Raw genomic sequence first — 27,797 nt, 5'->3', positions numbered from 1 at the left:
ACAATATTCCAGGGGGAAAAAGCAGGGCAACCAAGGCTCGGTTCTCCACAGAGATGCTCTGGTAGCCATCCAGAGCGTCTCTATGGCTGGTCCTTGCCACAGTGCTGAAGCACACTGTCTGTCCATGTGGGGCAGACAGCGGTGTAAGCTGCAGGGACCTGGACCCAGCTTGGCAGGTAACTAGGGGGTTGGGGGACTGGAGATGGAGGGAGGGGACCATGGGGGAGGCCCCACCCAGCCCCCATTCATTCCCCCAGCTCTCCCACACTCACTGGCAGTAGCAGCAGCAGTTGGGGCTGCTCGGGGCTTCATGGCACAGCCCCCCTGCGCAGGGGACAGTGAGGCTCAGCCCAGCTGCCTGGCACCCTTGCTGCCACATCACATGGGTACGGCCTGGCTCAGGGGGTCACTGTGTATTATCTCAGAGCTCTGGCTGCTCAGGCTGAGTGGCACTGAACCCCGGGAGACAGCCTCAGCAGCCCTGAGCTTCCAGACAGTACGTAGTGCACTGCCGAGCGGGGCAATACCCTCACAATGCAGTAGCAGCAGCATGGGTGCCAGAAGGCCAGGGCCGAGCCCCGCTGCCCCTCACTTCCCCACACCATGCAAGGGAGGCTGTGCCATGAGGTCCCGAGTGGCCCCTACTACCACTGCTGCTGGTAAACTGTGGGTAGTGCGAAAGGCTGGAGTGCAATCAGGAGCCTGGAGTCCACCGGGGAATCCCTGAATTATCTCCAGTCCCCTGCTCATTCTCCTGCTTGTCTCCAGCCTCTGGAGGACTAGAGACAGAGCAGGAGACTGGAGACAAGCAGGGGGCTGGAGATGAGCTGCAGACGTTCCCCTGCTCACCTCCAGCCTCCCAAGGACAGAGACAAGCAGGGGAACAAGCAGGGAGCTGGAGACAAGCGGGGGACCGAGCAGGGGGCTAGAGACAAGCAGGGGACCGAGCAGGGGGCTGGAGACAAGCGGGAGACCGAGCAGGGGGCTGGAGACAAGCGGGAAGCTAGAAATGAGCCCCTGGAGAGGAGTTGGATTCTTCCCCCCTGCTGTTTCTAGCCTCCTGCTTGTTCTCCTGCTCTCTCCAGCCTTCTGCTCATTCCCCTGCTCATCTCCAGCCTCCCAAGGCTAGAGATGAACATGAGAATGAGCAGGGGGTTGGAGACAAGCTGCTGGAAATGAGCTAGAGACATCCCCTGCTGTCTCCAGCCTCCTGCTCTTTCTTCTGCTCATCTCCATCCACTGGAGGCTGGAAACAAGCAGGAGATGAGCAGGGGGCTGGAGACCAGAGAGGGGCGCCTGGGACCCTACAGGCAAGATAGTCTATGTGCTGTGGGGGGAGGGTCTCTGCCCCGTGGGGGGGCACCCCTCCTAAGCATCCCCCACACCCACAGTCCCCCCACACTCACCCACATCCCCCCACCCCTTCCGGCAAACCCCACATCCCCCATCACACACCCAACATGCGATAAGGAAACCAAAAGCAAACATTCAAACATAGATATTTAGGATTTATTTCATTATTATAGATAGAGACACTGGTAGGCTTCCAAATTGCTTTAACATTATAAATATAGCAATAAAATATTGCCCATCTGATCAATCCCTCTCTCTGTCTTTTGCTCTAATTGTGAAAGAATGTGGATTTTGAGGCATTTTAAAAAGTGAATTTGGGATGCTGCTTCAGCAGCCTAGCTGACACAAGGGGCCGGTGTCCCCAGATACTAATTGCCCAGGCCCCAGAAGCTCCCGAGGGCAAGTAGCCCTGAGTTGCTGGCCAGGGCAGGTTCTTATACTGCTGGGGCCAGCACAGGTGCAGATCCGAGAGGAGCCAGGCAGGGTTATTTTCCCCAAGTGGCACAGTTTGCTCCACAACAAAGTGCATGTCCAGGCACCTGCACCGAGGCAAAAAGCCCCATCTCAAATTTGCACCGCTTCTATTTGAGCTGCTACAAGCACATGTATGTATGGATGTGCCCCCGAGTCTCACTGGTAATTCTAAAACAGCTCAGCAGTCTATCAGGCACTCCCTTGCAGCTTCCTGGCCAGGAGATCCTTCACCTACAGTTTGTATAGCCAAACTCCTTGCTTTTGGCTCTGGTCAAGGCTTATATGTCCAGAGAGTTGTTTCCTCCTAGTCCAGTGACTCCACAGGGCTGGCTACAGGTGTCCTCTATTTAGATTCCCTGCCTGGTCTCCATGGCAGGCCAACTGTAGCAGTGCCCACTTTCCCCTGCAGATCTCCAGCCAGCAGACTTACTGTGGAGCAACTAGCATTGAAATAGGTTTCCTAATATCCATGCAGGCATCGTCCTATTGTGCACAGCAACTAGCTCTGCAGTAAGCACTCATAGTTGCCATTTATTTGGGCCAGCTCTCCTTCAGCTTTGTCCTCCACATTCTCTCTCCTCTTGGGGTTCTCCCAGGGCCCTTTCTCCCTTAAAGTAGCAGAGAGTCCCAGACTGTCTGTTACACAACCCCAGTCAGCTGTGTGCTCCCACAGCTAAAAATCCTGGTCACTTCCCCAGCTGGTAATTGTAATCAACTAACAGGGTTCCAGCTGGGAGCCAAGATTGCTATTTGCCAGTATGGGGGAGCCTATGATCAGGCTCCCCCTTTCACAGGCAGTTTGGCATAATAGGATCTGATGTAGGATCCCACAACTGCACCTCCTGCCATGCATGTTTGGCACAGAAGAAAGTATGATTGTTGGGATCCTACATCAGATAATATAGTGCCTTTCCTTTAATATTTGTCAGAGATTATCACAAGATAAATCCAGAGATTTCAAATACAAATCTATAGAATTTTTGACCTGTTATGGTCTCTCGAGTTTTCTGCAACATAAGAATTGCTCTATTATTAACATATAGTCAAAAACAAGTGAAACAGATTAAACACGTATTTACTCAAAAACAAGATGAGATTTTTTTTCCCCTTCCAACTACTATAAGGAAAAAAAGCCTCTCATCTCAATCACATACAAGGAAATCTTGATAAATACATTGTTTATCATTAAACCGCTACCAAAAGCAGCATATGCTCAGCAATGGAAACCAACTATGAAGTTGTTTAAATGCAGCCAGCACTGAGCATGACTATAAATCTCCAACATTGGGAAAACATGCTAATGGGAACATACCACAATGATCAATTAGTGCAGTGTATCTAAATAAGCACAGTCCCACTCACTTCTGACTTTTTCAAGTCATGGTGAGCCACAATATTGCACATCCAGAATTCCTGTTGGCCTACCTCTCAGTCTGGAGCATAAGATTAGTGTGGTTCCATCCCCCATTAGATGAGGCTGGACCAGACTGCCCTGTACCTCATTTGCATAAATGTTTTTGGAGCATCCCAGGACTTGCAACCAGAACACCAAGTTTCATGCATGAGTGGGGGCTCATTAGCACATGGATCCTTTGTGGTGGTTATATGGAGTACATACACATACTAAGCAATGCTGAGCTGTGGGGTCACCACAGCTTGAAATGCTGTTGACTGTAGTAGAGTCCAGCCCAATGAACGATGTGGGAAATCATGAGTCATTAGTTTTGGACTAATATCATGCATAGCTTGAAGGAAATGGGAAGAAGACAGCAGAGAACACATGGAAGAGAAAAGACTGGCACAGACTATTCAGAGGCTTGACAATAGAAGAGAACAACGAGGCCAATGATAGCAATTGAGAGAAAGACTGGGGAAACAGGCAGGGGAAGGGGGGAGGGGATGATGAGGCAATTTTCTGCCTGACTGTGATGGGCAAAGGAGCTGGTGATGGGCACACACAACTATGGTGTGGTTATTGTAAAAAGGATGATGATGGTGTAAATGTAGATGTGTGCTTTGGACTGTCAAGTGAACTCTATCAGTCACAAGACAAGTCTGTAGAGGTATAAGAGAGTGCGTGTGCGTTTACTTTGCAACATTTATTTTTGCAACCAAAAAAAAAAGTTTGTGTTATGTATGAATAGGTACCGAAGTGCTGTTCAAATGTGTGCGTATGGAGCAACTGTGCTAAAACCTGCAGCAATTTAAAAAATGGTAACATATATCAACCCTTGATAAACTAAATGCATGGGTACTATATGCAAATTGCTACCTCCACGTTTAGTTTCATGGTAATTGTTTTAAAATTTGCTGCTCAATTCCATGTACTCGGGGAAAGCAGGGTCTGACAGTAAGGAGAGGGGGAAGAGTCTACCAGGGGAAAACACTGAGGAGAAGCAGAGAGCAAAGGGTTGTCTAAACCCCAGATTTATTTTCCCTGCTGTAGAAGAGAGAGGGGGAGAAAATCAAGGCAAACCTCCAATAATTAGGTTCTATACTAGGACAATTATAACAAATTTTAAATTGTCCATACATAGAACCTAATTATTGACAGGGTCATCTTCTATTCAAGTAAATACAGTAGGTGAAAACTAAGGCTGCCTGAAGACATGGAAAAAAATGGCGCTTTACTTTAAATTCAGCGCACACTGTGCTGAGCCCAGCTCATGCGCAGAAGAAGCAGTGTGTTAACTGCACCTGGCTTTCCAAATGTCTGCAGAGATTGGGCACTTAAATGTGGCTTTTTTGGCACTTCTCTCTAATAGCTGATTGAATCAACTTTAGCTAAAAGCGCTGCCAAAGCGCCCAATCTAAACAGACGCTGTGGGCTGGGTCAAATTAACTGCTTCCAGTACAGCGTGGGTTTTTTTTCCACATGTGTCAGTGCCTTAAGAGGTTGAAAACTGAGCAGTTTTCTTATAATGATATAACCAGAATGTTCTACAAAGGCTGGGTTTTTTTGTTTTGTTTTAAAATGACGATATTGACTATATCTCATAATGAACAGGTGAAGAATCTAGTGCAGTCAAACCTAATGACCATCAGTCTAGGTACTTTAAATTGTTCACACAAGACACCACATGGCAGTATCTGAACATCTCACGAACTGGACTGCAACTGCTCTCAGAGATACGGGTAACAGCACTTCCCTGTTTCACCCAAATTTATTAACTTCCCAAGATCATACAGAAAATCTGCAATGGAGTAGAGCTAAGCCCAAGTCTTAAGTGCAAGGACAGTGAGAAAATCACATAAGGCACATACAAATGAGATGTTTACTGTGAAGCTGAAAAACGTCTCAGCATCTACACATTAAGGTGCATGAAACTAATAGACTCTGCAGCAGGGTAGTACTTGTAAATTGCTCCTGCTGAGGAATTTTTTCATGCAGGGGTAGATGCTAACCCTGCTGGCTGTGATACAGGGTGCTTCAGTGCAGGGTTAGCCAGCAGGAAGCACCTACACTGAAGCACCCTCATGCCCCAGCCAGCCCCTCCGCAGCACATGGAGCCCCATCGGAGCAGCCCCGGGCTGGCTGCTCCACATGCTGCAGGGGGACTGGCTGGGGCACAGGATGCTTCAGCATGGAGGCTGCCTGCTGGCTATCCCTGTGCTGAAACAAAACTCTCCTCTTCTGAGCATTTTGCCAAGAGGACCATCTCAGACAAAACAGGAAAGACAAAAAAGAAAAAAGTAATATCTGGCACACTATTAGATTTTATTGTCCAAAACATTGAAAAGCATACACAATTGTTTTAAATGAGCATGTTTATGTCTTAATCTGTCATAATGTTCTTTATTACATTCATCATTTCTGCCCCAGGATACCATTGCAAATGATTTGTTTCACTTCAGCATGTTTCTTTTACTCAACCATTCACAGACCTACATTTCTAGACCTCCAGAAGGAAGAACGAAAGCAATTGTTTAATTTAAATAATGTCTTAGTTCTTGTAATAAATGACAACTTATAATACCAGCCTGAGTTAAGGAAATATCACCCCATAACTAGGAGAGGGCATGAAATTTTATATTGACACACATTTTGTTTCTAAGTGCTCCATGACAACTGTCATAAATGCTTCTCCCTTGCTGTATTCTCTCATGACCTTAGAGCTTTAGAGTGTGCTCTTCTATCTTCCTAGTCGGTTTATTAAGCAAAAATATGTTTAATATTAAATTACTTATCTGATTATCTGTGGCTCTGAGCATGTGCACACTCCCACTAAACTAAAGTGGGATTTGCTTATGCTCAGCACCTCTGACAGTTAAACCACAAAAGAACTCAACTTGCACCCACATTTGAATTTTTTGATCAGACTCATTTTTTTCACACCCTCTTGACACCTTCATAAAAAAGGGAAAGTGACAGGAAATAGAATATACTGTTACCGATCTAACAAACTCCAAAACTCCCAAAAGTCTTCTCTTTATTTACAAAACAGTTTAGTACATGCAGTAACAAAGCATATTTCTCTGTTGTTTCACAGGCAGGTCTCTTTAAGCATGACCTGAAGAAAGCATTTCTAAGGCCTATGCTACATTTGTTATCTCTCTACTAATTCATTACTTAAGTTTTTCAGCCAAGGCAATCAGCAAGAATCCCAAGATAGCACTGAATTATTGGTAATTCATTTTATAGAGACCGATGATCAGTCTATTTCCATTCAACTTCACTCTAGCACAGTGTTTGAAAGTACTTTCTGTAAAGGATTTTTCTCACATATACTTTTCATTTTTATCAACTGGTGCTTTAAGATTCTCAGCAGTATTTCCACCAAAACACCACAATATGACTATTTTTGGATAATGCAAATATCCCATATTAAAGTATCATCTCCTTTCTAGAATGCCAGTTATTCTTTCTTTAAGAAGCCTATAGGATACCTTTGCTAAGTGCCTGATGCATCCTAAGAAGCTATAAATCAGAGTTAAAACAGTTTAGAGAATGACAACTTTTATTTAGTTCAAAGAATTAAGTTATCACACATGCCATTAGTGGCATGTGGAGACATTTTTCCTGGCACGCTGAGAGGCATGCAAGGAAATTGGGGTTTTTTTTGTTTTTTTTGTTGTTTTTTTTTTTTGGGGGGGGGGGGGGGTTGGGTTTTTTTAATTGCTGCTCTGGGCTCTCCCGTGCAGCCACAAGTTCCCATGGCATAGCAGGCACCGGGACAGAGCTAGGAGAACACAAGCAGAGATGCTGTCTGTGTTCTACTGCCCCTGCCCCTTGCTCCCAGGCTGCACCCTCCAGCCCGGCTGGCCCCCAGAAGGAGCTGCGGGTGAACAGGACTGGGGCCAGGGCCAAGGCAAGTGCTGTGCAGGGTCGCTGCCCTGGAGGGTTCCAGAGGATGGCAGATCCCTGGGCCCAGGCAGGCAGACACCCTGTCCCACCTGGGTGGGGCAGCACTAGGGTGCTGAGTGCTAGGGCTGGGCGGTTGGGGCATGGAGGGAGGCACCGCAAGCAAGCCAACCCGGTCAGGCTCTTAGACAGGGGCGGGCTGGGTGGGAAATGGGGGCTGCCCCGGGGCTCTGCGGGCTTGAGCTGTGGTGGGCGGGCAGGCGGGGGTGCTCAGTGGCACCTGTGGTGGGGCCTGGCCTGGCCCGCAAAACTCTGCAGGGATGGGCTGTGCGCAAGGGGATGCTACTGGCTGGAGCAGGACGCTGGGCTCAGGGGCCTTCCGGGTCTGGAATAGGCCTCCCTGCATGCTGGGCACAATGCAAGCAGGGCACAGGTGTCCCTGGTGCAAGGGCCTGACTCTAGGAGCCCCCTGAACCCTGGGAACAGCCACTGTGGCTATCCCAGCCTGCCTGGGCCCTGGCCTTGCCCACCCACAGCTCCCTTCAAGGGGCCAGGGCCGGGGCAGGCACTGCAAAGAGCTGCTGCACTGCAGGCTCCCGACTGGTTCAGCCCTGAGCATGAGCTGCAGCAGCTGTTCCCAGAGCCTGAAGGAAAAGCCTGCGGCTGCAGCTCCTACTTGCACTGTACCTGGCATGCAAAGAGGCCAAGCAGAAAGCCCCTGAGCCCAGAGTCCTGTCCCAGCCATGCAGCACCCCTTTGCAGGCAGGGTGGCTGCACCCCACCTCTGGTGCTGCTGCACCCCTGCCCCTCCCGCTGTGGCCTGAGTCTGCAGAGCCCTGGGGCAGCCCCCACTCCCTGCCTGACCCCCTCTCTCTTCTGGCTGCAGCCTTCCCAAGGGCCTGGCCAGACCAGCCTGCCCACGGTGACTCCCTCAGTGCCTGCTCCTCACTCCCTGCCTTCCCCCTCTCATTACAAGACACTTAAAAAGAAAAAAAATTAACAAGTACAAAGGCAGTACATGAAGTTTTATTTATTGTCACCAGGTTTAGAATTTTTAGAAAACCTGTTATTTACTGTAAAAAAGTGCAGAAACATTTATGATTATTGACCGTATTAAATATGCAGTGCATCCTGCTATGTACCCCCCCCACCTCCCCGCCCCAGTTTTGTTTTTGTGGCATGCCAGCACTCCGGCACCTTACAAGGTAGACATTGTGGGTTTTTTGGCACTCCAGCCAAAAAATGTTGCCACTCCTACTTATTGTGTCAGATTTATTACAGTATGTGAGGTTCAGGGAAAAATGTGTAGCTCAAATAAAGGCTGTACAGGCTATTATAAAAAACCTTAGTTTCTCCTTTTCAAGAATCTCATTTCAACACAAATTATACCTTAAAAAAATCAGGTTTCCAATCTATATATAATGGTAAATAATAGGATGCTACAACCAGACACCTGTCTGCTGCTCTATCTTTACAAAAGATGCAGCTGTTGAAGAACAACAGGTATGCACTGATCTGAACTGCTATGTGAAAGAACTAAAAAATTAAGAATAGTAGTGCTATAATTTCTTCTTCCTTCTTTTCTTTTTTAATATTAGTTAGGATTTTGTTGTAAGGATGTCATTAGCTGCAACCAAGTCTCATGTCTGGCTTCTTCCACATTTGGTATTATTATTTATTTATATTACCATATTGACTAAGAACCCCAGTCGTGGAACAGGATTCCACTATGGTAAGTGCTAACTATATTAAGCATCAGACTTTTGGCAGTGGCACTACATTCTTTTTTATTTTAGGGTTGTGAGATTTGTTCCATTTGGAAATTCGCAGATTTAAATTCAGTATTAACAAGACAACTGCATCTATGCTGCTCAGAGTTAATCCTGCTCTATCACATACGTAAATCACTACAGGAGGACAGGAGATTTTCAAAAGCTGAACAGGAGTTAGACAATGTTTTAAACATGTATTTGCTGTTTTCCTTTTTTTGTTTAAAAACAGAAAGCACGCAAACAAAAATCAAGCTACATTAACACAGAACAATATCTGGCTTAACAACATACTGAATTGTTCATAAAAGAAAGAAACCAAGCCCCTTGTGAGGCACCCAGGAACAGCTCCCAAACTGGTCTGCTTCCCAAGAGTTTCCACGCTTTGTTCCCAGTTGTCACCATTTGGCACTATAAATTGGGCTCTTCCGCCTAAAATAAAAAAGCATGGAAATACAACCTGCCTCAGTGCCAAAGCCCCTGCAGCTCCAGAGCTTGGCCAACAGGTAGCATATGCATGCTGCCAACTCTCTTCTCTACAGGCTGATTTACAGAATGACCTAACCTCCATCTGCCTGAGGTACTCTGAATCTTCCAGCACCCCAAACTATCAGTTAACACAACTTGTTGGCTTCAAAGGAACTATGCCAATTTACAAAAAGGATCTGTTCTTCAATCTCCTGCAATTGCAATATGGCCCACAAGAAGAATATGCTCTTTTCTATTATGGCTGTTTGAATATGGACCTTATTTCAAAAGTAAGCCCATTTATCCTTCTGCATTGTAGAGTTTATGCCTACCTGTCCCAAACATCATGTCTTTTACCATCCTTAAGCACTTCTACCCTCTGTGTGCACTTCTGCTACAAAGCAGTTGCCGGTGGTATTTATCATACTGCTGGAGCTACCTAGCTTCTTATATTCTATGCACAAAACCAATGGGGTTCCATCTCAACTCAGCTGTGCTACTCCCCATTAAATATTAATAACAAAAATTACTACCTTTAATTAATAGGTGCAGGAGGAGCTCCTAACTCGTTACAGAATTTTCACACTGCTTGTTCATCAAATTCAAAATAATTTAGCAACTAACTAATTAATTCCTAATTAACATCACTGGGCCATTACGCCAACATTTTCATTTGGCTGTGTACCAACAGCTACTGGCTTAGGGGCTATCTGGCTTTTGTAAACTCTATAAAACACGTTCAATTCTCACTTTCTAAGAAAAGGTCAGGCCATGCATTAGGTTTTCATCTACTGTCCTTGCTAACTGTGAATGTAAATATTTTATTAAAAGAAAAACAAAAATCAGAGTCAGGTATGACAATTTTAATTTGCCTCAATAAAAACACAACAAGATAATTAACTTCATCATCCACATCCAAAGCAGAAACAATATTTCCAACTTACCCTAGAGAACTTGCAAAATTCAAATAATACTATTAATTTATTAATGATCTAGCTGCTAGAAAAAATAAATGTTTGTGTTATGATACAAGTGTGTGTGTGTTGCATTTCATCCAAAACAGTTCATTCTGGATGATATTAAATAAAAATATATGTATCTGATATGCAAGTATGATCTTTTCCAGAAAAAGAAGAATAAAAAAGTGCCGTGTATTGACATAGCTATTACTACTTCATAAAATCATATCTGATCTCTTCCTATCATATTAGTAGACCTAAACATGGCCTATGCCATCAACAAAACCATCTGATAAAATAAAACAAAAAAAGGGTATTAGATTCATGTACATTTTTTCATCATTTCTTCTAAAAAACAAAACCTTTTAACATATGGAAACACTGATTTAGGAACGTGTTAAAGATCTTGAAAGCAATGAAGCAGCAGGTGTTGCCCTGCTTAAGCGCCTTTTAAAACAGGGCTGGATTTATGTGTTCCCCTGTATCAAAATAGTAAGTCATGGCCTGTTTCTACCCCAAAACAAACAAACAAACAAACAAACAAACATTTTTTAAGAGCCCAAAACATAATAATTCACTAGTGAAACCCTAGAATACTCCTGTGGAAATAAGTATTTTCCTTATTTTCCAGCAAGTGAAGAAAAGTAATTCATTACCCATCAACCCCATAACTGAAATACACAGCATGAAATAATCAAACCTCTTCATACATGTTAAACCAATACTGAAGTTTTGAATATAAAGCACAATAGTGTCTGTGGCTATATAACAGATATTCAAGTAAAACGATGATGGATGCTGTAAGGTAACCTGGATACCCAGGAAATCAGTATTGCACATTTGCACTTTTGAAGACTTACATATGGGCTTAATATCCTCTACAGTGGGCCATCCCACTTAGTTCACTGGGTTCACTCTGTACAAAATTTTAAGCACCTACACAAACATGAGGTTATGAGATGGCTGGATGTAGCATACACCGATACAGTTAAGCAATTAGAATATATTTTTGGATAACTGCTATTCATGAGTTTTCAGAAAATACCTTTACTCTCAAAAGCAGCATTTTTACAGCAAGGAAACTATATATATATATATATAAGGCAAATATTAATTTTTCAATAGGCTATATATGATGCATGCACAGATTTCATCCATGTAAACTTAAATTGCCTTAATAAATTCCTCTCTACCTTCATCACTGGAGATGAAGTGCTCCATTACATATTGAAGTAATCAATATTTGAATTAAAAAAGCTCTATTCCATTAGGGAAAAAAATCAAATGAATAAGGTTAAATTAAGGTGGTCACTTCCCATAAACAGTCAATGGGTTCCTGCTTTACAAACCAGTAAGTTAATTATTATACAACAAATTCAGCACCAAAGATATTTTAAATGTCTAATTTATGTAGCGTAATAAAGAGGTACCCTTAAGACTCATCATGTTGACTATATCGGGCTTATTTTTCAACATTTCAGATTATAGACAGTGTATAAAAAGAACTAAAAAGACCTGAGCTGAATAATATTTAGTGCTTGTATCCAGTAGTGCTTTTCACTCCCTCCTCTATAGAATTATTGTATTCATCCTCACAATGGCCAGATACAGTGTGTGAGCAGAATAATACCACCTCTTTCTGAACAATGCAGTCAGAAAACGTAGGTGGAGAGGTAAGCTGACAAGCCCAAAGTCACAACAGGAATCTGTCAGAACTGGAAACTTCTATTTTTCCATGTCTAAGCCATTGAACCATACCACTATTTTAAGATCTTTGCTCACTTTTGTGTCCTCAGAGCAAGAACATTTACCCTGGATTTCTAGGGATTTCCTCTATATGATATCATTAATCTTACAGCATAGTATCAATTTCATACATAGTAAAGAAAAGAAAAAGCTGTTCAGTGCTTTATATCCCTGAGAAGACCTGCAGTGAAAAGGCAGGGGAGTTTTCCCACTTCATTTGCTGTACAGCATCCAAATAAGCTCAACTCAGCTACTGGAAGTACACTAATTTCAAACATGAGCTCTTTTAGATATTCCTCCATCTATTCTTGTTAAAGTTTGGTGGGGAGGGAAGAAACATGGGGCATTCTGCTGTTAGATAATACTGATTGCCTTTTATTGTGTTACAAAATCCAACCCATTAGAATTGCAGCTGGAGCACAGACATTGCCATGAGAGAAGGCTGAGAGAACAATGAAACAATAGAAACAAGTTGGAATAAAAACAATGCCAATAGAGGAGGTGATGATCCCTAGTTTCTCTCTTCCACTCCTGGCTATGGACTTTATAATTCATAAAGGGACCCTACTTGTCTGCAAAGGCTTTTCTTCATGACTTCTCCTTACAATCCACTCCTCTGAGGAATCTTTCCACATTATCTTATTTTTCATCACTAATTGCCCCACGCTTTCTATTGCTTGAAACACTGAGCCTTATCTCACCTTTTTTTCTAAGCTTTTCAGCTAAGGCAATATATCTTTATTCTAGTTTTGCAAACAGAACATCTCCTTTAATAGCAGTAACAGAAATATTATTAACTTATACCAATAGCTTCTAAGAAACGTGAATCTTAGCACCTAAAAGTACAAGCACTAGGAGAACTTACCAAGAAAAGGTGACAGAGCATGTGATCTCATCCACATCCAATGTTACACAGAGCAGCAGAGACATTTGAAAAATGATGACCGTGTTACTCTGTGTTCATTTTGGCCACCACAAAGTTCAATATCCTCTATGACTGACTTACCAAGTATATATGCATTGCAGACTCATAATAACCAACACTATGCTATAATGGCTGAGTAAATGACCCACCAGGGCTAGCATTCACCAATCTGACAACTATAAATGAATGTGGTGCTTTGTGGAGGTGTTTTTGAAAGGGGAACCCCAGTCCCCACTTTATGATGTTTGGTAACAGTATAACATAACAAGTGCTAACTACTGCTATTGCTGTTATTACTACTGATACTACATTAGAGCGGAGGAGAGAAGAGGAGGGCAGGAAGGAGCTATTACCATTCTGAACTTTGAATGAATCAACTCCTACCCAATAACATAACATTTGATTTCTTCTAAATTTAGCACACAGGAGTTCTCAACACAAAAGAGGCAGTACAAATCTCATTATATGCTTCACCCCTAAAAGTAAAGTTGTTATTTTTTAGTTCGTATTGTTTGCTTTTCTATCTGAAAGATATTAAGATGGGGAGGAAAGATTATTTTGTTACGTTTGCCATTACAAGGTGGAGTCAAATACTTGATCCTCAGATTACCATAAAATCAACAAGAATAATTGATTTACACCACCCCTGTTAGTTTAAAATCAAATGAGTCTGGTACAAAATGTTCAAACTTAAGTATCCATTTAAGTCTGTACTTCAGTGTTGAAATAAGGCTGATTCTGGAGATGCTGAGCACTTAAGTGTTCAGTGAAGGGCAGAGAAATTATTTTGGACATCTAAATTTGGACTTCTGTGTCTGAACAATATGGCATAGAGTTTTGACAGCATACATATAAAATTCAAATCACTACGTTTCAGACTTTTCAAATAGACCGACTCATTTCCATTTTTAAATCTTTTGAAACAAAACTCTCTCCTGGTGGTTTTCTATAGATTTTGCCTTTTAAACTGGTCTCTCAAATCAAAATTGATTAAGTCCTGGGCTTCTGCAATTTAAAAAGAAGTTACACGAGTACTGAAGTATTTAAATTTTTTATAAGCAGCTGAATTTAGCAGTGATCGTACTTTTGGTCATGTGTAATATACACAAGTAATTTAAATGGAGAGCTTTGAATTTTTTATAAGAAGTTTAGTTTGGAAGTGGTCATTTTTTTCTGGGCATGCATAGTGTCAGCTATAAAAAATAATTGGGTACTTCATATTTTTCAAAAGAGCTTTAATCTTCCATCTTTCATAAACAAGAAAATGAGAAGATGAACCAGTGCTATTATGCTAGCACTTGTTATTCTAATGGAGGTTATATAAAAGCAAGCGGCTATTTTTATTGCTCCAAATATGCTTTGTGCATTATGTGATGTGCCTGAAAACAAATTGATATAATTTCCCATAATATTTTACCACTGCGGTGTGTGTGTGTGTTTTTACTTGGTTTATATTTTTTTAGCCCTTTTAGTGCAAAGGGTTTGATCCTTATGTTTTCTGCATAGCTTCCTTCCCCATGACTATGGGAAGGCAAGCTTAGCTATTGTACACATACGAGTTTAGCCTCATTTTCAAACCTGATAAGCAAATGATTATGTCCTGTATTTCTAAACTTTACAATTTAAGTCTGGCAGCATAAGTTTCGGAAGCATAAAATAGCCATATACGTGCAAGTGCCTACAGTTCTGAATCTATAAAGGAACCTGCAAATGTGGACCTGAACAGAATCACATAGGAATCAACTCTGTGAATTAAAGCATGTCCTTGCAAATCCTTTTCCAGGACCATGGTCTAACTGAGAATCCAAATATAGCATAAGGATCTCTGTCGAGAAAAACATACCACACCCACACCCAGACATATATATATATATATATATATATATATATATATATATATATGCTGTTAATTTTGCTGTTTGTTTTTCCTTGAATTTTAAAATGATTCTAACCTGAAATGAGATTTATTTAAAAAAACATTGCAGATATTGTCAGTACAACATATGGGCTACCTAGTTTCTACAGAATGATTCTTTATACAACTTCTATGGCTTGATGCCATCAATACCAGGAGACATATAAAAATGCACTTCAGTTTCTATGATACTGGCTCGGGACAGAAATTGCACATAAACCAGTTTAAGTGATCAGGAACTGGTTTAAACCTGTAACAGAGCAGAAGTTCAGTGCACATACACCAGTTTCAAAATGGCTGAAACTGGTTTAAGATGAACCTGGTTGAATGTAGTATCAGACTTAATTGATTTGGGTCAGACCGGTTTATGAAACTTCTGTCCTAGAAGGGTTGGGAGAGAGACAGGGACTGCCCCCATCCCCCCCCCCCCCCCCCCCGACAAACCCCAGCTGGGTCTGGGGCCAGGGATGGGGGGTTAAAATTTTCCTTCCCCCAAGTACAGAGCTGCCTTAGCCTGCTAAAATTTTACCACTGGCTGTGATTGTGGACTACAAATCCCACAGGCACCTGGAAGGAGGAAGAAGTGATGAGCAACCCTGCAAAGTCCTGCTGCTGTGATTCTGGAATGCAAATCCCAGAGACCTCAGGGGCAGCAGGTGTGCGGGCCGGGAGCGGTCCGAGGCCCTCGGGGGCGCGCGGTGGGCTGTGGCCAGCAGCCCTGGCATGCGGGTCAGGGAATGCAGGCCGGCAGACTAGAATTAGGCATGGATGTGTAGCGGTTGATTAAAGATTATTTTACTTACACCGTAGATGGTCACAGTGCAGGCAGGAAAACTTGCTTGCGTTGCAGTTACAGACAGACACGTGGAGTTTGCTAGGCTCCACAACACGAACTCAGACAAGACCCACAGAAAACTTGAGCCTCTTGAAATAACTCGGACAGAGCTCTGGATACACACACACACACACACACACACACACACACACACACACACACACACACACACACACGAAGCTTGCTAGGCTCCGTGGAACAAGCGCGCAGGGAAGGGGTTCGTCGAGGGATCACGCTCGGCAACGGGGAGAGGCCAGAGGTTGATCAGACCCCTATAGCGTTCTTAAGGCACACGCTGGGTCCGTTAGGCTCCGCAGCGCTTAGAGTTCTTCACGAGACGTGAAGTCCTCCTCCACGAGATGGTTGTGGAGTCCTCCAACTTGAGCGGAAACCGCTCAAGCCTCTTATACGGCTTGCAAGCCAATCGCTAGCCGCCACGTGGGAATAATTTAGAACTGGCCAATAGTGAGACACAAATTTGCATGCGGGTGGCGGGAACTCCTTTGTACCGGGGTTTTCTCTTTGCAACTGAGAAATGCACCCTGCAAAGAAAGCTCCTCGTGGCGGGAAATAATTTAGCAGTGCCGAAGCGCGCACACACAAAATCACACCCTTGGGTTGTGACAGCAGGAAGAGGAACTGAACCACAGTCCATGCTGGCTACATGCCACGGAGCCATGATCTAGTGCTCCCTGGCTTCTGGCCTGAGCCACTGCAGGTATGTGTCTGCATTTCCTGAATCAAAAATGAATGTCTGTCCAGTTATTTCTAAGTTTAATCTCTGCATTTTAAACTCACCTGCAAAGACTGAATCTATTCAGGCTTTTTGACTGTCTATACTTAGTCACCGAGATGAAAATACCAACTGCATATTCACTAGGGGAAGGCTTAAGAGCAACTTGTAGATTAAGAAGGGCATTCAAGGAAACGCTCACGAGAAAGTTAATTAAAAAAAAAAAATTGAAATCATACATGGCTCAGTGTGAAACATGTCTTTTGATGAGATGCAATTGAATAAGAGGTTCCACTTGTAAAATAATATGGCATATTAATCAAATTCTCACAGAAGTACTACACAAGAACATTCCCTAAAACTTCTACAGTATAATGTTTTGCCTGGTTCTAATGATACACTACAGTAACATCAGTACTAAAACTGGGACCTGTTTTAAATATCGACCAGCTTATGCTTAGCAAATTGCAGGTAACAAGCTGTAATATTGGAAAATACTAGTCCCTAAGTGCAATGCCTCTATTCATTTAATTTATAAATGGAACTGAGTAAACAGCCAACAGTAAATTACAGAAATCTCTCAGCAGCCCAATATAACTGTTATGATTGTTTTTAAATGTTAAAATGCAAGGCTGGTTATTTTAACATTGAGTGAAGTGGGTAGGACTATTACAGTGAATGCCTGAGCACAAAACAGCCATCTCCCTATAAGCAGTTTGCAGCACTATTCATTTGCTGTTTGGATGGACACTGTCCCTGCATATCCAGTTTTGCTCCCAGTACTTTGAACTGTAAAAAGTTACAAGTGGCATGTTAGCTGCTGGCACTGTCATTCTGTGCCCATATTCCCTAGGTACTCTGCTCTCTGCTGAGATAGTATAGGATAGCTATTCAGACTTTCCTCACAGAAAGGCTGCTATGTGAACACAGGATCATAGAGACAGGCTGGAGTCACCTTATGAGGTCCTGTACTCCTGACCCCTGCTCAATGAAGCATTCTTGATTAAACCATCCCAGTCAAGTGTCTATCTAACCTGCTCTTGAAAATTTTCAGGGATGGAGATTCCTAAACTTCTCCAGGTAGTCTGTTCCAGCATTTGACCAACATACCTCAATCAATTTCCTTGTAACCATGTCAGGTAAGATATTAAAAATATACTATAAAAACACAGTTCTACTTGAGATATCTTCCACACAATGCCATTGGAAGCCAGTGGGGCTTCTTTCACTGCTTTCTGTCAGATCTGGAGATGTCTTTAAATAGTGTAATCTCATAGTTCAGTGAATGCAAAATTCCTCTCTGTGGGGTGCTACTATATTTTATGACTTGGATAATTCTTGTTCAATTAAGCTCTGAATACAGTTACAGTTAACTCTGGTTATGAGTATTAGCATTTATTAGCATCATCAGTTCTGATCATTTGGAATTAATTTAGATTAAATAATATTTTATGGAAATGTAAAAGAGAAGATCTAGTTAAACATAACAAGAATGAGATGTGAAAACTTCATATTTCTTGCACCAGAATTAGGAAGGCTTAATGCAGAAAGTGGGGGAAAAAGTGTTAAGACTCATGATGAAACCTATGATTCCAACATACCAAAAATGAGGTCACAGTAAAAGGTACAATGGCTTTTTTGGCTGTTATGCATTTGGCATACCAGTCATTTTAAGCATCTGGAAAATGAAATGAGTGTATCCTTGTTGCTGTGCAAATGTAATTCTCCTGCATCTGTACAAATTACATCAGTTTGATAATTGGCCATATGAAATGATCCATGGTAAAAAAGGCTGATCTCCAGTAATGGCAATGTCTCAAACCGTGATAAGCAAGAAATCAGCAACTGAAGCATAAAGAAAATGCTGCCAATCCTGCATGCCAAAGGCAATCAGAGCCATTAAAATACTAATTTTAGTGTAACCCTCTCTTCTCTCAACATGGATCTTTACCACTTCCAAGTGATTGCACTTAACACGTTTCTTTTATAATTTACAATTATATACATAATACTTAAGTTGTACATAACTACCATTTCTCTAACTTACCAGAATGATGGTGATTCTGCTCTTCTAGGAATTCCAAGTCGAGCATGAGGTCATCTTCATCCAACTCACAGGAACCCAGGTTATTCAAAACATCCTGGTATGTAAAAGCAAAGCAAGCATTTAGGCAGGTTAGCAACCAAGTAAGGGCATAGAGTATGGGGAGAAATCAGACCTTAACTACAAGAAAGCATGCTGAATTAAGTCACCGTGGGTACATACATACATACATACATACTATGTCAACTTAAAATAAGGTGACAAAGTCCACTTAAATTAAGCCACATTGGAGCATACGCACGTACAGCTCCTTGACATAGTGGCAGCCATCTTGGCTAGGGACAGACATTCAAAAAGCACTGAGCCTGAATTACTTCAATCTTTGAAGGTTAGTCTAACCTGGCTAGGTTGAACTGGTTGGTAATCATAACCGGACAGACTTTCTGTCTAGACTGAGGAAATTCAGGCACATACCTGCAGTAGCTCAGGCTAGATGCTGGAGGGCACTAGTGCAGCCCTTCCTTTCCTTCAACAGGGTTGAGCTGAGGAGGTCATGGCCAGGCCCCAGCTGGATGCTATTATTGCTCCCTTCCCCCCCCCCCCCCCCCACAGCAGCCCAGCAGGAGATGTTTACCCCTAACTCAGTGTTTATCAACCCATTAAGAAAGCAAAGCCTCTCTCCATGAAATAATGGAGCTTTTCTTAAACAGCTCTTCTTAAACAGCTTTTCCAAGGAAGGATATTAAGCTACCTGTTGATTAGCTCCAAAAAGCCTGTCTCCCTTTGTTGTCTCCCACAGGACGGATGGTAGCCAGTATGTGGTCTGCTAGCTAATGCTGAGGTGTCTGTGTAAGGGAGAGGGGAGGTGGAAACAATCCCTGCTTAGCAGGGAGAAGGAAGCCAGGCAGACGCTCTGTGCCTGCAAGTCTCTGCCAGAGCTGCATGCAGGGAGCAGAGGGAAGGGGCCAGCCCTGCTATGAAACAGAGAGCCCCGCCCAGCCCAGAGAGCATGTGGGGATGCTGGGGGAGTCTGGTTTATCTTGAACCAGCAAGGGGTCTGGGACAGACATTGCATAAACTGGTTTGACCCAAATCAGTTATGTCTGATATTACATTCAACCAGGTTTATCTCAAACCGGTTTCAGCCGTTTTCAAACTGGTTTATATGCACTGAACATCTGTTCTGTTACAGGTTTAAACCAGTTTCTGATCACTTAAACCAGTTTGTGTGTAATGTCTGTCCCTAGACCTTGTCAACTAAGTCAACTTAACTAATGCAACTAAAGCTAATACACCTAGGAGGTATATTATCTGGCCCTTCATTTAAGTTGACTTTGCTCCACATAGATGTGTACACTCTGACAGTTAAAGTGACTTTAAAAACTTAAACTAGCTTAACTGTCAAAAAGTTAGTACGTGTGTACACATTCTGTGATACTGAAAACACCTTTAAAATGCCATCACTTTTAAGTTATAGCAATGATGAAATTTGGAGATATAATACCAAAAAGTGAGAGCATCTTATAGTAACCTTTTCTTCCCTCTGATTAGGCAACTCATATTAGACATGGGGAGCATCTACATGTGATGCTTACTGTGGAATTACCTAATTCGGTCTGCAGTAAAGTGTAATCATCTACACATGTGGAGCTGTTAGGATGGAGTAAACTAATTAACTCCACCATAGGTTAGTTCTGCCTGACAAGTACTATCCTACAGCAGAGTTAGCTGGCTGCCTGACAGCTAGCCCCATACTGTAGCACCCTTTTCCCCAGCAAGCCCCTGCATAACACACTGAGCTTGGGCGAAACAGCTCCAGTCTGGCAGGCTGACCCCTCAACATGCTGTATGTGTAAACACTTTGCCCAAGAGCAATGAACTCTAGAACAACCTGCACCAGAGTTTATTGCATTCCACTAATTTCATGTGTAGATGCACCCATGGATTACCACATTTTAACACTATTCCACATGCTAAGTAGCATCCTACCCAAATATTACTTTTGACATCACAAAGACTATTTGAAGAGAAAAATCATACTCATCATTGACAAGCATATTAGAATCTGGAAAAAAAATTGTAATAAAACAGATACTAGTTTAATTTAAATTCAGAGGGTTGAATTCAGAGGCCTAAATTAATTTAAATTCCATCAGCTGTATTCATGTTGAGTAGTACTTTACTCCAGAAGCTATGTAAATTAAATCAGTGCAAGTAGGGATATCAAAACCTGGTTCTGGTTTAGCAAAGCAGAAGATAGCCCTTTGGCTACATTGGACCTCAGTCAACTATATGAATAAATAGCACATGCAACAATGTATTTGCCACTGTCTTTTGGCACTCATAATAATGGATCATGAGTATTTAACTGTTAGTCAAAAATATGACTTATGCTGTGATTAAAACTCTAGTTTTGTTATTGTAATATCTTCTCATAGGAATACTTGTATCCCAGAAAGATTAAAAAGGAAACATAAGCAAGCAGTGGCACCATTCATTTTTAAAATTTCCAGTTACTCTCTTCATTTTAAATCCAGAGCATTTTGTACGTGGTATGATATTTCATATCAAAAAGCAGAGATGTACTGTCCTATTTAACCAAGATACTAGAACGTTAGGATAAATGAGGAGCTCAGACAGTAACAATTCATGAACTTATAAATGTGTTCACTGGTAGGCAATGACTTTTGTTACTAATTGACAAAGGCTGTGTGATGTGGTTATTTCATTCCTATGGGTCACTTTTTTTCTTTCAAGACCTCCTTATTTTTATTTCGGTTGTATTTTTCAGCTCCAACTGGATACTTGAGGTTTGAGAGACCTCACACTTTGAGGAGGCAGTAAGGCTAAATAAATAAATAAATAAAACAAGGCAATAAAATGCAACAAGGCAATCTTTTAGCAATACATTTTTGCTCCCCTCTTGCAACCAGTTAAGCTACAGAACTAGTTTCACAGGACATGTCTACATGAGACGCTACTGTGCATTTATTTAGTACTTGTATAATCAAGTACTAAATAAATGTGCAGTAACCAGAGTTACTGTGCAGTAGCACCGTCAAAAGCCTTTTTAGTGGCACCACTGCACAGTAGCCTAATAATACTGCGCAGTAGCACTCACAGTACTGTGACGCACTACGATGCAGTATTATTTGGCTATCGTGCAGTTAGCATCTCATGTAGACATGCCCACAACAGATAAAATGACACTGAATTAAGCCACACTTACACAGCAGGGTTGATTTAGGAATAGGTTAGATGGGGACTTGTACAGGATAGTTTGGATTAGGATGATCCTGCCTTGAAGGGATTGGATGAGATGACCCCAAATGTCCCTCCCAGCCCAGCCCTAATTTTCTATGATTCTATGATCTTATATGTAACAGAACTAATATTTTGGCTGAGGTGGTAGGGCAGGAAAAGGGAAAGTCTCTGCAGTAGACTCAGCAGTGATGGACTGTATAAAATGTCTCTGAAATAGTACTCAACAGTACAGTCTGGAAAAAGGCAAACTGGATATAGTGGAGGGGAAGGCAATTCACAGCCACTGAACTGGGGAAAGGGGACAGTTTGACCATATTTCCTACTCCCTATTCCTATACTCTACAGCAACCAACTGTGTGGGATGCCAGGAGTAACAGTATAAAACTATTGATTAAATTAGCCACTGCCACACTAGAATCACCTGCCAATTTCAGCAGAAGTCTGCTCATAAACATGGTGATTCTTCTTGTATTTTGCCTTTCAGCATTTAACCTTACCAGTGATACTTTATAATGAATAGTTCATGAGGTAAGGAATCCTATTTTAGGAAAAGGTGATGTAGCATTACCCTCAACTACAAGCATTGCTGCACTGATTATAACTAGGATAATACCATGACACTGCTACTTGTTCTACAGTTGACAATACATTAATCTAAAGTAGGATAACCATAATACTTTCTCCAGATGGTGTCCTATTTGTGAATCTAAAAGTGACACCATAATAGCCCTAATCCTGCAATCCTCCTTCGCACTGAAGCAACACTCCACAGCAGCTTTGAAGCACTATGGGATTTTGCCCAATGCTTTTGAGCTATGGGCCAGATCCAAAACCTACCAAAGTCAATAGACAGATTCTCAGTGACTTTGGAAATCTTTAGCTGAAGCTCCATCTTTTCTTTTTTAAACAAACATCATATTCCAGTGCACCAGTTCATTTAGAGGGCTAAATTCACATAGTGATGATTAATGTGCTGCCTAATACAGCAAAATAAATACACATACATGTAGACCAGATTGACAAAGGTGCTGGCTGATTTTCAATTTGTCATAATTTTACTGTTGATATATCTTCTAATCATTTCACAGTACTCTTTCTTTTTTTCTCTGAATATATTATACCTCTCAGTCCCAGTTCAAGACTTACTGCTTACACAAAGGTCAGAGTAGCTAATATTTACAATTTTATTCAGTAATATCTTGTAGGAACCTGTGAAGTACAAGAACTTCTGCCTTCTTCCCCATCCATTATTCCTCCTCTTCAGTTACTATAAATATCAGCCTGCATGAGTTACTGAGATACAAGTCCATTCTTAATGCTGTAGCTATATTTACAGATTCCCAAGAGCAGAAAGTGACAACTGAAGAGTGCAGAAACCTCCACATAATCAAGAATAGGTGTTGTATGGAAGAAAAAATAAATATCACATAACCATTACAATTACATGTAAAAGACAACATCCTGTTCCCTTTCTCTAAATGCTAAATGTTTAACTTGTACAACGGCTGGTAAGCATCCCTTGTGATTACTATTTAGTTTCCTCACGCTGACAAAAGATATTCACTACATGAGTAGTGCTATGCAGTGCACGTGCAAAAATATAAGTAAAACAGGAAAAGTTTGTTACACAGGTTCATTATACAAGGGTACATGGCATTTATATAGAAACAAACTCACTTTCAGCCCAAGATCTGTAACTAGCAGAAAATATTACCCTATAAAAACCTTGCAGTCCTTTAAATGGAGAGGGAAAAAAGAGTAGGTATCACAGCTTATCACAAAATGCACATCATTTGATGTTAGGTATAACTTAGATTTGAATCATTGCTGGGGCTAATAATAAGTGGAGGCTGAAAACCACAGTAATGTCTATGTGCATCTTCAGGCACCTAAATACCTTTAAAATATGGACACAAGATGCTTCTGAATATTTTACCCTAAACATTTTCAGAGTTCCAGAAATGCAGCGTGACATGATGAAAATATTACAGCTTGGCTACCTTATTATTCTCCCTCCTCCACCTGAGATCTTTAGGGGTGAGGGAAAGTAAATAACTACTATTGAAGATCCCATATAGACCAAGACATCAAACAGTTTAAACTTTCCTCTGTATTTGGTAAGTGCAAATCAATGCTGCTTTCTGAATTGTTATCCCAAGAATGACACCTATTATCTCGGCTCAGTTATACTAAATTCCATACAGTAGAACAACTACAAGTAGAATCCATACCACATTTAAGAAGCATCCAGAAGTCTTTGATGACAAGTTTGTTGAGAACATGGTATGTGTAAAAGAGAAAGAACAGCAATGCATGAATTTGAAGAAGCAATCCAGAATCCATTAGGCAGACATCTTAAATCACAAAAAATTATTCAAAGTGTCAAAAAACCAATCAAAGTGTCAATCCAGTAATATTCCAGCCCACAGACAGCAACTAATCACTTTGTGCCAGCAGCAGATAGGTTGAGTTGACATTAATGTGTGCCAAGTATAAAATTAAAAAATATGAAATCCCGGTTCTAGTCATCATTTCCAAGCCTAAAAAACATATCCATACTCTCTGCGCAAGAGTATCTGGGAAATATATTACGTTAGCATAATTATATAAGGGTCAAATCATACATTATAGACCATGGATCATATTATCACCACAGCTTACTGGTTGATGAGTATATTAAAGTAAATGCAGGACTGAAATAATGAATTTCTACAAAACAAACATTAATAAATGGGAAGAGCATATCTAAACAGTACATTTAGAACCTACATTATTTGAGGCATGTAATCCTCACTGTCTTTTTTATAATGTAATCCTGGGAACAAGAGCTCCTGTGGAATATAGAGAAACTTTGGGCTTTAATCATTTCTATAAAAATGACCTATTCAGAGAAATACCTTGGAACTTACTCAGGGTCCACTTCAGCAGATAATACTGAAATTTCCCACTGGCTCTCCCTGTAGACTTCTACTAGAGAAAGGAGTCCCTCACCTTCCCACACAATGAACATGGGATTTGTAACCTGCAACAAAAGTATCCTTAGCGTTCCATTTGCATAGAGGCTCTGTGAATTACCTTTGAAACTCCTGTCTTCTCTCCTGTGACATAAGTGTTGGCTTAGAAATGGTATTTGAAGGCCTGTTTTGGGGGGAATTAGCTTATAGGTATAGATATATGCATTATAAAGGGTCAAGATGGGCAGCAGGGGTTAAATGAATTTCTAAAGAGCTTCAGAGATGCACACACAGCTTCTCATGGCCCTGACAGCAGACAGGCTGTCTAGCACAACAAAGCCAATGGATGGACATAGCCTGAGAATTGAGGGGGGCATGCCATAACATGAGATCACAGCCTTCAAGGCAGACAGGTTTTCTAGCACAAGAAGGACACACAGCCTGGGAACCAAAGAAGTATGTACCATACTCTCCCATAACACAAGATAAGTAACACCAGCAACAAGGCCTGAGAGACCAGGGGAGGAATAAGTCCCAGTTTTGGAGGAACAGACCAAATTAGGAGAATGCCTGGAAGGCTATGTGGATGTGTGACCACAGAGAGACAGCTAACCAGAGATAGCCACAGCTGAAGAGTCATCAAGGGGGAAGGAGAATACAAAAGCAGAGACTTGAGATTAACAGAGTCCTTCCTGTTCCTCCCTGTTCCTTCTCGTCCCTCCCTGTCCCCCACTTGGGTTCCTCCTTCTCCTCCCCAAGAGGGGTCCCCATCCCTGGTAAGGGTCTCCGAAGCTGGTATGGAGAGAGGGTATACCAGCAGCCCATCTCATACACCACACTGGAGGGGGAATGTGTGCCTTAGCATCCCACCTCCAGACTGCTGACACCTAAGAGAAAGCCTCAGAGTGGAGCCTGCATCCTGACCAGATGTACTTTAACACTGATGACAACCCTAGGATTGGTAGATATAGAATTGTTTGATTGTTTGTATTGTTGCTTTTTGTTATCACACTGTATCAATAAATTTGCCTATTCTCAACTGTCATGTGTTATGGTCGATCTGAGGGTTATGCTTGCCTGGAACAAAGGTATAGGGGCTGGGTTCCTAAAATCCAGTGTCAACAATAAGAACACATGAAAAACATGTGCTCACCCTGACACCCCACAAACTGGCACAAGAAGCAAGGGGGAGTTCCCTCTTTTATATAAAAAATCATAGGGTCCAGGGTCACCAGCCAACAGGCCAAAGGGAGGGAACAGGTAAAAGATAAAGGAACACCAACACTGTAACATATACTCAGCACCTTAATTTCCCCCCTACACCTCCAGAGGTGTCGCCAGACAAACCTTTAGCCCCTACAGTGCTCAAGCAGCAGCTTGCAGCTGACCCTAAGTCTGAGTCCAGCTCCTTCAGTCAACAGTACTGCCTGACCAAGCCAGTGAGATCTCCAGCTCCACAGTGCACTCCTCTGTGTAAGGCTGACCAGGTTCCACTTGCATGTTCCCCTTACTCCAGCCTCAAGCTTCCTCTTCCTTTTTCCATTGCCTTCCAAGCCCCTGGGGGGTTTCTGAGAGCTGCAGTCCAAACTAACAGTCAACACAGCTCTGCAGACTGCCCCCAGTTCTTTTTGCTGTTTTGCACATTACATTTGTATTACATGTGGAACATAACAAGTAAACATATGATTAATGCTACGTGTACTTTTTGACAAAGGGTGGAGAGAAAAAGCACAAAGAAATGACCTGCCCACGGTAATACAGCAGGTCATTGTCAAAACGGCAAGTAGGACACAGAAGTCCTGTACCTCAGCCTCTATGTCTTCTCTACTGGATTATGTTCTCTAAAGTTGCCTCCTTTTATTCTGTTTTATAGGCTACAGATTAATAACAGTTCTAAATTGCTTCTGAAGTTGTTAGTTAAACTTCCTCCCCTGTCCTTTCACCATCCCCCCCACCCCATTTCCTTGAAGTACAAATAAAAATGGGCCTGTAGAAGAAGCAGTTAACTGTTCTGATTCAAAACTTGCAGCTTCAGCGCTTTGTTACATTGCCAAAAAAGGAAAGATGAAACTTCTCGTCAAGGTTCCAAGGAAATGTTGATTGTGTATTTATGCTGACATATCATTTATTTATTCCAGGTGGTCTAATCATTTTGTGAAGAAAGAAGCTCTACACCAAAAACTTTAATAAAACTCTTCATTGACTTTGTAATACCCCCTTAGCAACTTTTAAACAACTTTCCTGCTTGTAGTATCTGTTTCTCATGTGACTTTCCCCTCCTCCCTCATTTAGAATTGAGCTGGAATTAACAGGGCAGCTTTTATCACTTTCAATTTGGCTACGGGCACCCTTTATGCCAAGATGTTTGTCTTTTTTGCAACAGGATCAATAGCTCTGGGAACAGCTCATTAATTGTGCGAGAAAGACACCCAATAGTGAGATAATCCCTGCAGTCCTCACATTGGTGGAAACTCGCATTGAGCAAAGCGCACTGAATTGAGCAAGCAGAAGTTGGGGGCAACCTTTAAAATGCATTTATCATCACAAAGTCACATGAAGTAGAGAAATGCTATTATCCCTGTTCACACATTAGGAATTCAGATACACAGAGATGAAACAGTTTGCCAAAGGGACAAATACATCTACAGTACAGTACTCTTTTTGCCCCATGAGCTGGCCTGGCAGTGCCCAGTCTGTCCACAGAGCAGATCCAGCCAGTGCTCTTGATCCAGCACAGAACCAAGCATGACAGGCACTTTCTGTCTGCCCAGAAGGGGAGTGTAAGATGGACAGGCAAGCCCCAATGCAGCTCTGCAGGGGAAAGAAACTTAACCCAGCCCCATGGAGAGGGAAGGAGTGTGGCTCAGTCTTGAGGGGAGAAGGGGGTGTGTCCAAGCCCCAACCCAGCCCTGCGGGGAAGGGGGCATGGCCCAGCCTTGCAGAGGGAGGGGCATGCCATGGTCCTATTTCAGAACCTGGGGTGATAGAGAGGATGGATGGCTCAGACCTGTCGGGGAAGAGGTCACAGCTCAGCCCAGCCCAGCCCCAACTAGCTG

The 27,797-nt window shown here is 42.2% G+C and overlaps 1 protein-coding gene across 5 annotated transcripts in view; it reads right to left on the bottom strand.

Annotated features, from left to right (window-relative positions):
* Positions 1-27,797, bottom strand: part of CCSER1 (coiled-coil serine rich protein 1) — a 1,487,243-nt gene that overhangs the window by 1,225,306 nt on the left and 234,140 nt on the right. For all 5 annotated transcript variants that reach the window (XM_019488094.2, XM_019488095.2, XM_059722321.1 and 2 more), the window contains exon 4: positions 18,527-18,620. In XM_019488094.2, coding sequence (XP_019343639.1) covers positions 18,527-18,620 — 94 coding nt within the window. The remainder of the gene's footprint in view (positions 1-18,526; positions 18,621-27,797) is intronic.

Source organism: Alligator mississippiensis, chromosome 2, assembly GCF_030867095.1.
Source record: "Alligator mississippiensis isolate rAllMis1 chromosome 2, rAllMis1, whole genome shotgun sequence".
NCBI classification, from domain to species: Eukaryota; Metazoa; Chordata; order Crocodylia; family Alligatoridae; genus Alligator; species Alligator mississippiensis.
This window is presented reverse-complemented; position numbering and strand designations above follow the sequence as displayed.